Source organism: Aotus nancymaae, unplaced genomic scaffold (genome assembly GCF_030222135.1).
Source record: "Aotus nancymaae isolate 86718 unplaced genomic scaffold, 86718_ANA_hifiasm-v0.15.2.pri h1tg000003l, whole genome shotgun sequence".
Lineage (NCBI taxonomy): Eukaryota > Metazoa > Chordata > Mammalia > Primates > Aotidae > Aotus > Aotus nancymaae.
Genome location: NW_026988414.1, coordinates 56,079,078 through 56,091,311, shown reverse-complemented (window position 1 = coordinate 56,091,311; position 12,234 = coordinate 56,079,078). Strand labels below are relative to the sequence as shown.

Genomic DNA, 12,234 nt, shown 5'->3' with positions numbered 1-12,234 from the left:
CCTCCGGAAACTTTGTCCCAGAGGGGCACTAGCATGATGCCAGCTGGAACTCTTTTGTATGAGGTGTCTGTCAACTCTTATTGGGAGGTCTCTCCCAGTCAGGAGGCATGGGGGTCAGGGACCCACTTGAGGAGGCAATCTGTCCTTTAGCAGAGCTGGTGCGCTGTGCTGGGAGAATTCCCCTTGTCAGGATCCGTCGCTGTCTTCAGAGCTGGCAGGCAGGAAATATTTAAGTCCACTGAAGCTGCGACTGCAGCTGCCCCTTCCCCCAGGTGCTCTGTCCCAGGGAGATGAGAGTTTTATCTGTAAGCCCCTGAATGGAACTGCTGCATTTCCTGCAGAGATGCTCTCCCCAGTGAAGAGGAATCCAGAGAAGCACTCTGGCCACAGCCACTTTGCTGTGCTGTGGTGACTCCGCCAAGTCCAAACCTCCCAGTCTCCTTAGCACTGTCAGGGGAAAACCACCTACTAAAGCCTCAGTAATGGTGGTCACTCCTCCCCCCACCAAGCTCGATCATCCCAGGTTGACTCCAGACTGCTGTGCTGGAGCAGTCTGGATTTCAAGGATTTCAAGCCAATGGTTCTTAGCTTGCTAGGATCCTTGGGAGTGGGACCTGCTGAGTAAGACCTCTTGGGTCCCTGGCTTCAGCCCCCTTTCCAGGGGAGTGGACGGTTTTCCTTTCTCACTGGAGTTTCAGGTGCCACTGGAGTACGAAAAAATGACTGCAGCTTAGTGCCTGCCCAAACAGCTACCGAGTTTTGTGCTTGAAACCCAGGGCCCTAGTGGTGTATGGTCATGAGGGAATCTCGTGATCTGTGGATTGCAAAAATCCATGGGAGAAGTGTAATACCCAGGGCGAGTAGCACAGTCCCTCACCGCTTCCCTTGGCTGGGGGAGGGAGTTCCCCCAGCTCCTTACACTTCCAGGGTGAAGCGATGCCCCACCCTGCTTCTGTTTGCTCTCCGTGGGTTGCACTCAGTGCCTAACCAGTCCCAGTGGATGAACTGGGTACCTCAGTTGGAAATGCAGAAATCACCTACCTTCTGCATTGGTCTCTCTGGGAGCTGCAGATTGGAGCTGTTTCTATTTGGCCATCTTGGCCCTTCCCCCCGACCACTGGTCTTTATGTTACTGATATTTTAATTGTTTTGGGGCACTGTGAACCATGCCTGCATAAGATAATGAACTTAATTTATAAATGTCATATGTGTTCTCACTACTCCTCTGTCCAACTGTTCTCTCAACTCTCCTCCGTCTCCTCTGGCTTTCCTATTCCTTGAGATACAGCAATGTTGAAATGAGGTCAATTAACAATGTCCTCTAAGTGTTCAGGTGAAAGGAAGACTCACACCTGTCTCACTTTACATCAAAAGCTAGAAATGATTAAACTTAGTGAGGAAGGCATGTTGAAAGCCAGGACAGACCAAACGCTATGCCTTTTGTGCCAAATAGCCAAGTTGTGAATGCAAAGGAAAAGTGCTACTTCACTGAACACCTGCATGATAAGAGAGCCAACCATTCTTATTGCCAACATGGAGAAAGTTGTAGTGTTCTGGATAGATGAAACCATCCTCAACATTCCCTTAAGCCAAAGCCTAATTTAGAACAAGACCCTAACTCTTCAATTTGATGAAGACTGAGAGAGGTGAGGAATTTGGAGAATAAAAGTTGGAGGCTAGGAGAGATTGGTTCATGATGTTTAGGGAAAGAAGCCTTGTACATAATATCAAAAAAGCTGCAACAAGTAATCTCAAAGATTTGGCTAAAATCATCGATGAAGGTGGCTACACAAAACAACAGATTTTCATTGTAGACAAAACAGTCTTCTATTGGAAGTTGTCATCTAGGTGTTTCAGAGCTAGAGACAAGTCAATGCCCAGCTTTAACGCTTCAAAGGGTGGGATGACTCTCTTGTTAGGGGCTAATGTTGCTGGTGAGTTTCAGTTGTAACCAGTACTCATTTACCATTCTCTAAATCTTAGGGCAGTTAAGAATTATGCTACATATACTCTGCCTGTGCTCTATAAATGGGACAACAAAGCCTGGATGACAGCTCATCTCTTTACAGAATATTTAACTGGATATTTAAGCTCACTGTTGAAACCTGCTGCTCAGAAAAAAAGATTATTCTCAAAATATCATTGTTCACTGACAATGGACTTGGTTACTCAAGAGCTCTGATGGTTATTTACAAGGAGGTTAATGTTGTTTTCATTCATGCTAACACAGCATCTATTCTGCAGCCCCTGCATCAATGAAGAATTTTGACTTTCAAGCCTTATTATTTAAGAAGTACATTTCATAGGGCTATAGCTGCCACAGATAGTGATTCCTCTGATGGATCTAGGCAAATTAAATTGAAAACTTTCTGGAAAGGATTTGCCATTCTAGATACCCTTAAGACCTATTTGTGATTGATAGGAGGAGGTCAAAATGTCAACATTAACAGGAGTTTGGAGGAAGTTGATTCCAGTCCTTATGGGTAACTTCGGGGGGTTCTAGACGTCAGTGGAAGTCTAGAATTAGAGAACTAGAATTAGAAGTGGAGCCTGAAGATGTGACTGAATTGCTGCACTCTCATGCATTCATAAAACTTGAATGGATGAGGAATTGCTTCTTATGGATGACCAAAGATAATAGTTTCTTGAGGTGGAAACTCCTCCTGGTGGAGATGCTGTGAACATTACTGAAATGATAGCAAAAGATTTAGAATATTACATAAACCTAGTTGCTAAAGCAGTGAAAGGGTTTCAGTTTTGAAAGAAGTTCTATGGCTGGTAAAATGCTATCATGCAGCATTGCATGCTACAGAGAAATCTTTTTTGAAAGAGTCAACCAATGTAGCAAACTTCATTGTTGCCTTATTTTAAGGAACTGCCATTGACTGCCCAGCCTTTAGCCACCACCACACTGATCAGTCAACAGCCATCAACAGACATTGAGTTAAGACCTTCCACCATTAAAGATGATGACTTCCTGAAGGCCCAGATGATGGTTAGCCTTTTTTTTTTAAGCAATAAAGTATTTTAATTTTAATTTTATTTATTTATTTATTTTTGAGACAGAGTCTTGCTCTGTCACCTAGGCTGGAGTGCAGTGGTGTGATCTCGACTCACTGCAGTGTCTGCTTCCTGAATCAAGTGATTCTCCTGCCTCAGCCTCCCAGAGTAGCTGGGATTACAGATATGCGCTACCACACCTGGCTAATTTTTGTATTTTCAGTGGAGATGGGGTTTTGCTATGTGGGCCAGGCTGGTCTCAGACTCCTGGGCTCAAGTGATTAGTCCGCCTTGGCCTCCCAAAGTGCTGGGATTACAGGTGTGAGCCACTGCACCTGGCCTCAATTAAGTATTTTTAAATTAAAATAAATACATTTTTAGATATAATGCTATTGCACACTTAATAGACTACAGTATAGTACAAACATTTATTTGCAATTTTTTGGAAACTAAAAAATTGATGTGATTCACTTTATTGCAATATTTGCTTTATGGCAGTGGTCTGGAACTGAACCAGCCATATCGCTAAGGTATGCCTATATTAAGAAGTCTATTACCTGAAGAAAATAATTATTAAGAGTTTATGTATAGCCTGCTATAGAATAGTAATCTTATGAATAAGGGGATTCATAAGAATAAGAATAAGGAATTGGAATCTCATACCAGTCAGAATGGCTATTATTAAAAAGTCAGAAAATAACAGATGTTGGCAAGGTTGTGGAGAAAAGGGAACGCTTATGCGTCATTGGCAGAGTGCAAGTTAGTTCAACCATTGTGGAAAACAATGTGGCTATTCCTCAAAGAACTAAAAACAGAACTACCATTTGACTCCAGCGATCCCATTTCTGGGTATATACTCAAAGGAATAGAAATTGTTCTACTACAAAGACACATGGCTTGCATATGTTCATTGCAGCACTGTTCACAGTAGCAAAGACATGGAGTCAACCTAAATGCTCATCAGTGTTAGACTAGATAAAGAAAATGTGGTATATATACACCATTAAATACTATGCAGCCATAAAAAAGAATGAGATCATATCATTTGCAGGAACATGGATGGAGCTGGAGCCATTATCCTTAGCAGACTAATGCAGGAACAGAAAACCAAACACCATGTGTTCTCACTTCTAAGTGGGAACTAAATGATGAGAACACATGGACACATACAGGAGATCAACAGACCCTGGGGCCTACCTAAGGGTGGAGAGTGGGAGAAGGGAGAGGATCCGAAAAAATAACTGTTGGGTACTAGGTTTAGGGTGATGAAATAATCTATGCACAAATCCCTGTGACATGAGTTTACCTATATAACAAACTTGCACATGTACCCCTGAACCTGAAACAAAGGTACAAAAAAAAAAAAAAAAAAGCAGAAATAAGAAATTGGAGATATGAAATAAGGAGCTGAATTTAAAATGTTTTCTCATCTCTTCACTGTGAACTTAGGCTGCTGGGTGCTTTTCAAACTAGAATTTTTGATAGAGAATTATATTTGATGTTTGCAACATACTCAGATTCCCTTAGTATCTTTTGAGTGGCTAGGTATTCTTGGAAGCATATAAAATATTCATATGTGTTTATCTATGATTAACATTATGCTGGTGAGGGAAGTGTGGGAAAGAGGGCTTTTTTAAAGACCTTAAATGAGAACAGTGAATCTAGGTTAGTTACTGTGGAGAATGCCTTTGATATATATATGTTAACTTTATGTTTGAACTTTTTCAATAAAATTCAACTCTCATTTCTGTGTTTAGTTGGGAAAGGGGATCAAGAGATTTTAGTATAAGACTACCTGAAGTTTGCTCAGTTTTTTCAATAGGTGAGCAAAGATTTGAAAGTTTTTTGAAAACCTAAGAGTAAATGAAACACAGCCATCTAGTGGATGCAATTTTAAAAGCTGTAAGCATGTAATTTAAGCACCATGAGCTCATGTAAGCATTATTATTGGGCATTCAAGTTAATCATTGCCTATTACACAAAGGGCAATATACATTAAAAAATTTTAATGGGAAGGGGAAACATTATATATGGTTGTTGAACCACAGCATTATATAACTATCTTCAGAGGTTGGTTGAACTAATATAACATTCTCGTATGCTATAACATTTTCCATTGTAATATTAATCAGAGTTTTTGAATTGTAAAACTTCAGTAGTGCTTTTTAAACTCATGGACATTCTGAAACATTGATGGAAAATATCTAGGCCTCTTTTGCCTATTTAAATTAACCTATTATTATGGTTGAAGCACAGATTTAGTTACTCACTGTCGTCTGTTGGAGTGACTCTTAGTCATTGATGGCTTATAAACTTTATTGATGCAAAAATGCATTATTTTCCAGGAGCAAGATACTGCTGTGCAAAATATGCATAAGAAAGTAGAAAAATTAGAAATAGAATATATGGACTGCTCTGACCTTTTACAGCGACAAACAAGCGAACTTGAATTTAGCACTCAACGAGAGGAACGCCTTAGAAAAGAATTTGAGGTACATTTTCTCATTCTTTTATAATATATATGTGTACAACTTATACACACACACGTACATGAACCCATTTTGTGATTTAAGGTTGGAGCGTTTTACTCTGCAATAATATATAAAACTAATTTTAGGGGCATTTATTTATAATGTGTATTTGGCTTCTTTGAAAACTCTTTTAATCTGAGTATTTTGTGTTTTGCCCTAGTTTAAAAAAATATATTCACTTTTTAACAATTAACTCTTATGGAATATTTGGGAAGTTTAAGAGTAATTGTTTACATTATTAGGTTGAGTAAGCAACGCAGGAAAAGTTTTGGTGTACATAGGTTCTACATGATGAAAGTAATATTACATTTTAATTTTGTAGTTTGAATCGTGTATAATAGCTAGTTTTGTGGAATGTTTTTCCGATGAGACTTAGGAAAGGAGCATCAATTTACAGATTAAAAATAGGATTTTTATTAGTGAATGATACTGAAAATAACTTTAATCTTAAGAGAAATCTAATTGGTTTCGTTAGTTCATCTTCTTTTTAAAATTTCTCTTTGCTTTGTGGGAAATGAAATATTTAAACAGGTAAAGAAGTTTTGTCCTACACATAATTTATAACCTTTACTAGGTAAATAAATACTTATGAAGAGTATTTAATGGTAAAGTGCTAGAGTTAACACTTATTAAACTCACTGTGTCATTTAACATTGTTAAGAATAGCAATAAGAACTGAGCACGGTGGCTCATGCCTGTAATCCCAGCACTTTGGGAGGCCGAGGTGGGTGGATCACGAGGTCAAGAGATCGAGACCATCCTGGTCAACATGGTGAAACCCCGTCTCTACTAAAAATATAAAAAATTAGCTGGGCATGGTGGCGCGTGCCTGTAGTCCCAGCTACTCGGGAGGCTGAGGCAGGAGAATTGCCTGAACCAAGGAGGCGGAGGTTGCAGTGAGCCGAGATCGTGCCATTGCACTCCAACCTGGGTAACAAGAGCGAAACTCCGTCTCAAAAAAAAAAAAAAAAAAAAAAAAGAATAGCAATAAGAGGGCCGGGCGCGGTGGCTCATGCCTGTAATCCTAGCACTTTGGGAGGCCAAGGTGGGTGGATCGCCTGAAGTCAGGAGTTCAAGACCAGCCTGGCCATCATGGTGAAACCCCATCTTTAAAGAAAAAAAAAAAAGAATAGCAATAAGGATTTTAACTTTTGGGAGGAAGGAAGTATGATTCCTAACATTTTTAGATAATACGTAAATAAAACGAATAGTAAAATCAGCTTTAAAATTATTGACACTAGTAGAAACATTCAATAAGGAGGCTAGGCAGAAAATAATGTATGACAATTATGTTTATATTCTTACATACCAGTGATAATCAGATAATCTAATACTGAAAGGTTTTCTTCATCACAGTAACAAAATAGGAATAAAATCAACAAATACATTAAAATTATAAAATTTAACTGAAGGTCTTAAACGAACATGGTGAGATATTATAGGAACACTTAACACTGTAAAGATATACATCCTCCCTAGATTGTACTGTGGATTAAAGCAGTTCTAAGCCAAACTTCAATGGAATTAATTTGGGAAACAGAATCTAGAATTCCTGTAGAATACTAAAGTGACGAGGTGAGAGTATCTAAAATATTTTGATAAGAGTAATAGGTGTTTTTTTTTTTCCCCTACCAGAATACATATTATAAAGCTTCAGTGGGGCATCAGTTGTTGTTCTTTGGTTGCATTGCAACAGAGACTAACTTTGGTTAACTTAAATAGGGACTTCAGTATGGGAATCATGTTCACAGAATCAGAAGAAAGGCTAAAGAATCAAACTGACAAGGCATATGGATCCCAGAGTCTCTCCAGAGGTCTTGGGAGCAGAATTGATGCATGAAGTTGGGGTGAACTGGCATCAATTATTTTCATTCTTTTAAAAAACTATATTCAGGATTTAAATACCAGGAGGAGGACATTGAGTTGAAAGAGGTAATTCACCCCCAATAAATCCCTCCCAATTCTAATAAAATTAAAACCTCAAAAAAGAATTCTTATAAGGAGATCAGTATGCTGGTAACCAAAAAGTGCAATAACTCTAAGACCAGACTGTATGAGTACCGTATTAGAACTAATATCTGTCTCTCTATCTATATCTCTATCTATAGATAGATAGAGAGAGAGATTGGCTCCCCTGGTTCTGAGTTTTTCAGACTTGGACTAAGCCATGCTACTGCCACCCCAGGGTCTCCAGCTTACAGATGGTCTGTCATGGGTTTTAGCCTTCATAACCACACAAACTGGTTCCCATAATAATCTCCTCCCATATAGCTATATCTATATATCTATAGTTCTATATAGATATGGAAAACTTTAAATATATATAAAAGTAGACATAATAATATAATGAACCTAATATCCATCACCAGCTTCAACAATGATCAATATATGAACAATCTTGTATCCTTATACCCCTACTGATTTTTCCTCCTCCCATATTATGCTGAAATCTCCAGCCATCATATCACTTTAACCTTAATTTTTTCTTATGATTTCTAAAAATAAGTGGTCTTTTATTTAAAGTTGCATTATCTATATCATATATAAATTGTTTACTGATAATTACTGAATATAGTCAAATATCCAGGCATTATTCAAATTTTAAATTGTCTCATAAATGGCATAAATGTTGTATATGTTTATAGTTTGATTCTGAATCTCAATTGGGTCAACATGTCTATATGTCTCTTGAGTCTCATTTAATCTACACGTTCTCCATCTGTATCTTTCTTTTTTTCCTTTTAGTATATTTTTGAACACATCAAATTATTTGTGCTATAGAGTTCCCACTGGTTGTGAAATTTCAGAACATTAGAGATAGCAATGTTTCTTCGTATGGATCTTTCTTATTCAGTGTGCAGGACATGCAGTGGTCATTTTAGCCAGGAAACTCATGTCCTTCATTTTCAGGAATTCTCTTATGTTATTTCTTCACAATATCCTCCTCAGTTTTTTTTTCCTTTTCTTCCTTTCTGAGACTTTTATTATTCAAGTGTTAGACCAACTCAATTGATACTTTATTCTTTCCTTAACTTTCTCTGTCTTTTTTTGGTGTTGATGCTTCTTGGGATATTTGTTTGACTTCACTTTCTAATCTTCTAATTGAATATTTCCTTTTTTCTTTTTAATTTCTGGGAGCTTGTTCTCTGTGTCATTTTTGTACTTACTATCCTGTTCCTACATTATGACTGCAGTATTCATTTATTCAGTAAATATTTATTGGAGTGTCAGGCACATTTCTGGGTCATAGAGGCATAGCAGAGAAAAAGAAAAGCCTCCTCCTGCTTCTCCCCCTCCCTTTCCTCCTCCCCACCCTACCTTCTCCTCCTCCTCCTTCTTCTTATTCACAGAAGGATAGCAGAGAACAAAGAAAAGCTGCCTCCTTCTCTTCCTTGTCATAGAGGCATAGCAGAGAACAAAGAAGAGCCTCCTCCTCCTCCTCCTTCTCTTTTCTTTTTTGTGAGACAGAGTCTTGCTTTGTTGCCCAGGCTGGCGTGCAGTGGTGGTCTCAGCTCACTGCAACCTCTCCCTCCCAGGTTCAAGTGATTTTCCTGCTTCAGCCTCCTGAGTAGGTGGACTTACAGGTGTGTGCCACCATGCCTGGCTAGTTTTTTGTATTTTTAGTAGAGACAGGGTTTTGCCGTGTTGCCCAGGCTGGTCTTGAACTCCTGTCCTCAAGTGATCAGCTTGCCTTGGTCCCCATAGTGCTAGGATTATAGGTGTGAGCCACTGTACCTGGTGGAAAAGCCTCTTCCTTCTTGAAGTTGACATTCTAGTCAGGAGGAATCACATATTAAATGAAACAATGTATAGTGTGTTAGTTGGTGGTAATTCTGTGAACAGTAATAAAGGAGTCCGGGGAGGTAATGAGTAATAGGGTATCCTTTTGTATTGATGGTCATGGAAGGCTAACTTGATAAGGTGACATTTGAGCTGAGACCTGAAGGAAGGAAGGGATTGAGCTGTATGGATATCCCAAGGAAGAGCATTCTAGGTAGAAGGAATAGAAGGTGTAAGACCTGAGTTGCAAGTGTATTTGTAATGTTTGAGGAATAGCAAGTAGGCCTTTGTGACTGGAATAGAATTAGCAAGAGAGAGACTAGTAGGATATATAGAATGGTAGACAGATCATACAGGATTTTGAAGGTCTTTCATAGTTCATTGTAAGAAGTTTGGTTTTTGTCTGAGATAGAAAGCTATTGGGAAGTTTTGAGCAGAGGAGTGATATGCCTTTTCTCATTTATGTTTTAAAAGCATTATTCTGGACACTCTTTGATAATAGATTACAAAAGACCATTTTAGAGACTATTAAAATAATCTAGTTGACAGATTATAGTGTTTTAGACAAGGAAGTAGTAGAGGAAGGTTCTGTCTTGCAAAAATGTATCCACATTTGACCATCTCCTCTACTACTACCTTGTAGTAGATTATGTAGTTGAGATGGTCAAATTTGGATATACTTTTGCAAGATAGAACCCACAGAAGTCTCTGATTAATTGAACCTGGATTATGAGAGAAAAAGAGGGAGTAAAGGATAATGCCAAAGATTTTGGCTTGAGCAGACAAATGAATGGCATTTCCATTACTGAAATGGTAAATAATACAAGTGGAGTAAGTTTGGGAGAGGTCAGGAATTTGGTTTTAGATATGTTAAGTTTGACATTCCTTTTAGACATTCAAGGGGAGATGTGGGGTAGGCACTTGAATATGTGAATATTGGGTTTTGGGAAGCCTTATTACTGTAGGGTAACAAGGACATGTAAAAAGTTTCATTGGAAAATTTTGTAATATTACAATCTATAAGTCTTTTCTCTGTATTTCTTTCATTTCTGCAAAGGGATATCTGCTGGTTTCAGGTTTGATGATTATAAAGTGAAAGAAGGAAATGGAGGAAGAATCGGGTTATCATGCTGTTTAGTATGTAGACTTCCCCTGGTTTTGGTCTGGTGCACCCCTCTTCCTCCCTCTCCATGTGTATTTCTGTGTTCAACTTCTGGTTCAGGTTTATGTTCTTCAGATAATAAACCTTTTGTGAGGGCTAGGGGTATCTGTTTGGCTACTTGGGGTAAGGGTGAATGCCTTGAGGTCTGATTTCTTAGAGCGATGAGTAAAAAAAATATTGAGATGTAATTTGCATACTATAAATTTGTTCATTTGAAGTGTACAATTCATGGTTTTTAGTATATTCACAGCATTGTGCAACCATCACCATAATCAGTTTTGGAACATTTTCATCATCCAATAAGAAACACCCCCCCTACACACACACACAGAAACCTCATACTCATTAGCCATCACTTTTCTATTCCCCCTTTCCTCTCAGCCCTAAGCAACCACTACTCTCTGTCTTTATGGATTTACCTATTCTAGACATTCCATACAAGTGGAACTACAATATATGGTCTTTTGTGACTGACTTCTTACACTTAGCATAGTGTTTTCAAGGTTCATCCATGTTGCAGCATGTATTAGTGCTTCATTCTTTTTTATGCCCGAGTAATATGCTGTTGTGTAATAGATATTTTGTGTATCTGTCCATCAGTTGATGGACATTTGTGTTTGTATTAGTCAGGGTTCTCTAAAGGGGCAGAACTAATAGGATATATATATATACATGAAGGGGAGTTTATTAGGAGACTTAACTCACATGATCACAACGTGAAGTCCCACAGTACGCTGTTTGCAAGCTGATGAGCAAGGAAGCCAATCCAAATCTTAAAACTTTAAAAGTAGGTAAGCCAACAGTGCAGCCTTCAGTCTGTGGCCGAAGGCCTGAGAGCCCCTGGCAAATTACAGTGTAAGTCTAACAGTCTAAAAGCTGAAGAACTTGGAGTCTGATGTTCCAGGGCAGGAAGCATCCAGCACGGAGAAAGATGAAGGCTGGAACATTCAGCAAGTCTCCTCATTCCACTTTCTTCTGCCTGCTTTATTCTAGCCACCCTGGCAGCTGATTAGATGGTGGGCACCCAGACTGAGAGTGGGTCTGCCTCTCCCAGTCCACTGACTCAAATGTTAACCTCCTTTGGCAATGCCCTCACAGACACACCCAGGAACAATACTTTACACCCTTTGATCCAATCAAGTTAACACTCAGTATTTACCATCACAGTGTTGTTTCCACTTTTTTGGCCATAATCAATAATGCCATGATGAACATTCATGTACAAGTTTTTGTGTGGATATGTTTTCAAATATCTTTATTGTATATCTAGGAGAGGAATTGCTGGGTTACATGGTAACTATATGGTTAACATTTTGAGGAATTGTCAGTTGTTTTGTAGTGGCAGCACCATTTTACATTCCTACCAGCAAGATATAAGCGTTCTAGTTTTTCTAGATCCTCACCAACACCTGTTATTGACATTCTTTTAAATTATAACCATTCTAGTGGGTGTGAAATGGTACCTCATTGTCATTTTGATTTGCATTTCTCTGATGATTAATGATGTTGAATATCATTTGATGTGCTTATTAGCCATTCATATATCTTCTTTGGAGAAATAGCTATTTAGACCCTTGTCCTTTTTAAAAATGGATTATTTGTACTGTATGTGTGTGTGTATATATATATATATATATATATATATATATACACACATATATATATATACACATATGATATTAACAATAGAGGAAACTGGGTATGGAGTATGTAGATGGACTTAACAGAAATGCCAGTAAGAACTTGGCAAAGATAAAATCC

At 38.4% G+C, this 12,234-nt stretch overlaps 1 protein-coding gene across 13 annotated transcripts in view; it reads left to right on the top strand.

The window, feature by feature from the left end:
• Positions 1 to 12,234, top strand: part of CCDC171 (coiled-coil domain containing 171) — a 408,737-nt gene that overhangs the window by 44,650 nt on the left and 351,853 nt on the right. For 12 of the 13 annotated variants that reach the window (XR_010344271.1, XR_001107639.2, XM_064381348.1 and 9 more), the window contains one exon: positions 5,346 to 5,492. The exons of the other annotated variant lie outside the window; for it this stretch is intronic. Coding sequence is in view for 10 of the 12 variants with exons in the window: in XM_064381348.1 (XP_064237418.1) it covers positions 5,346 to 5,492 (147 nt within the window). In the remaining 2 variants the exon portion in view is untranslated. The remainder of the gene's footprint in view (positions 1 to 5,345; positions 5,493 to 12,234) is intronic. 13 annotated transcript variants of the gene reach the window in all.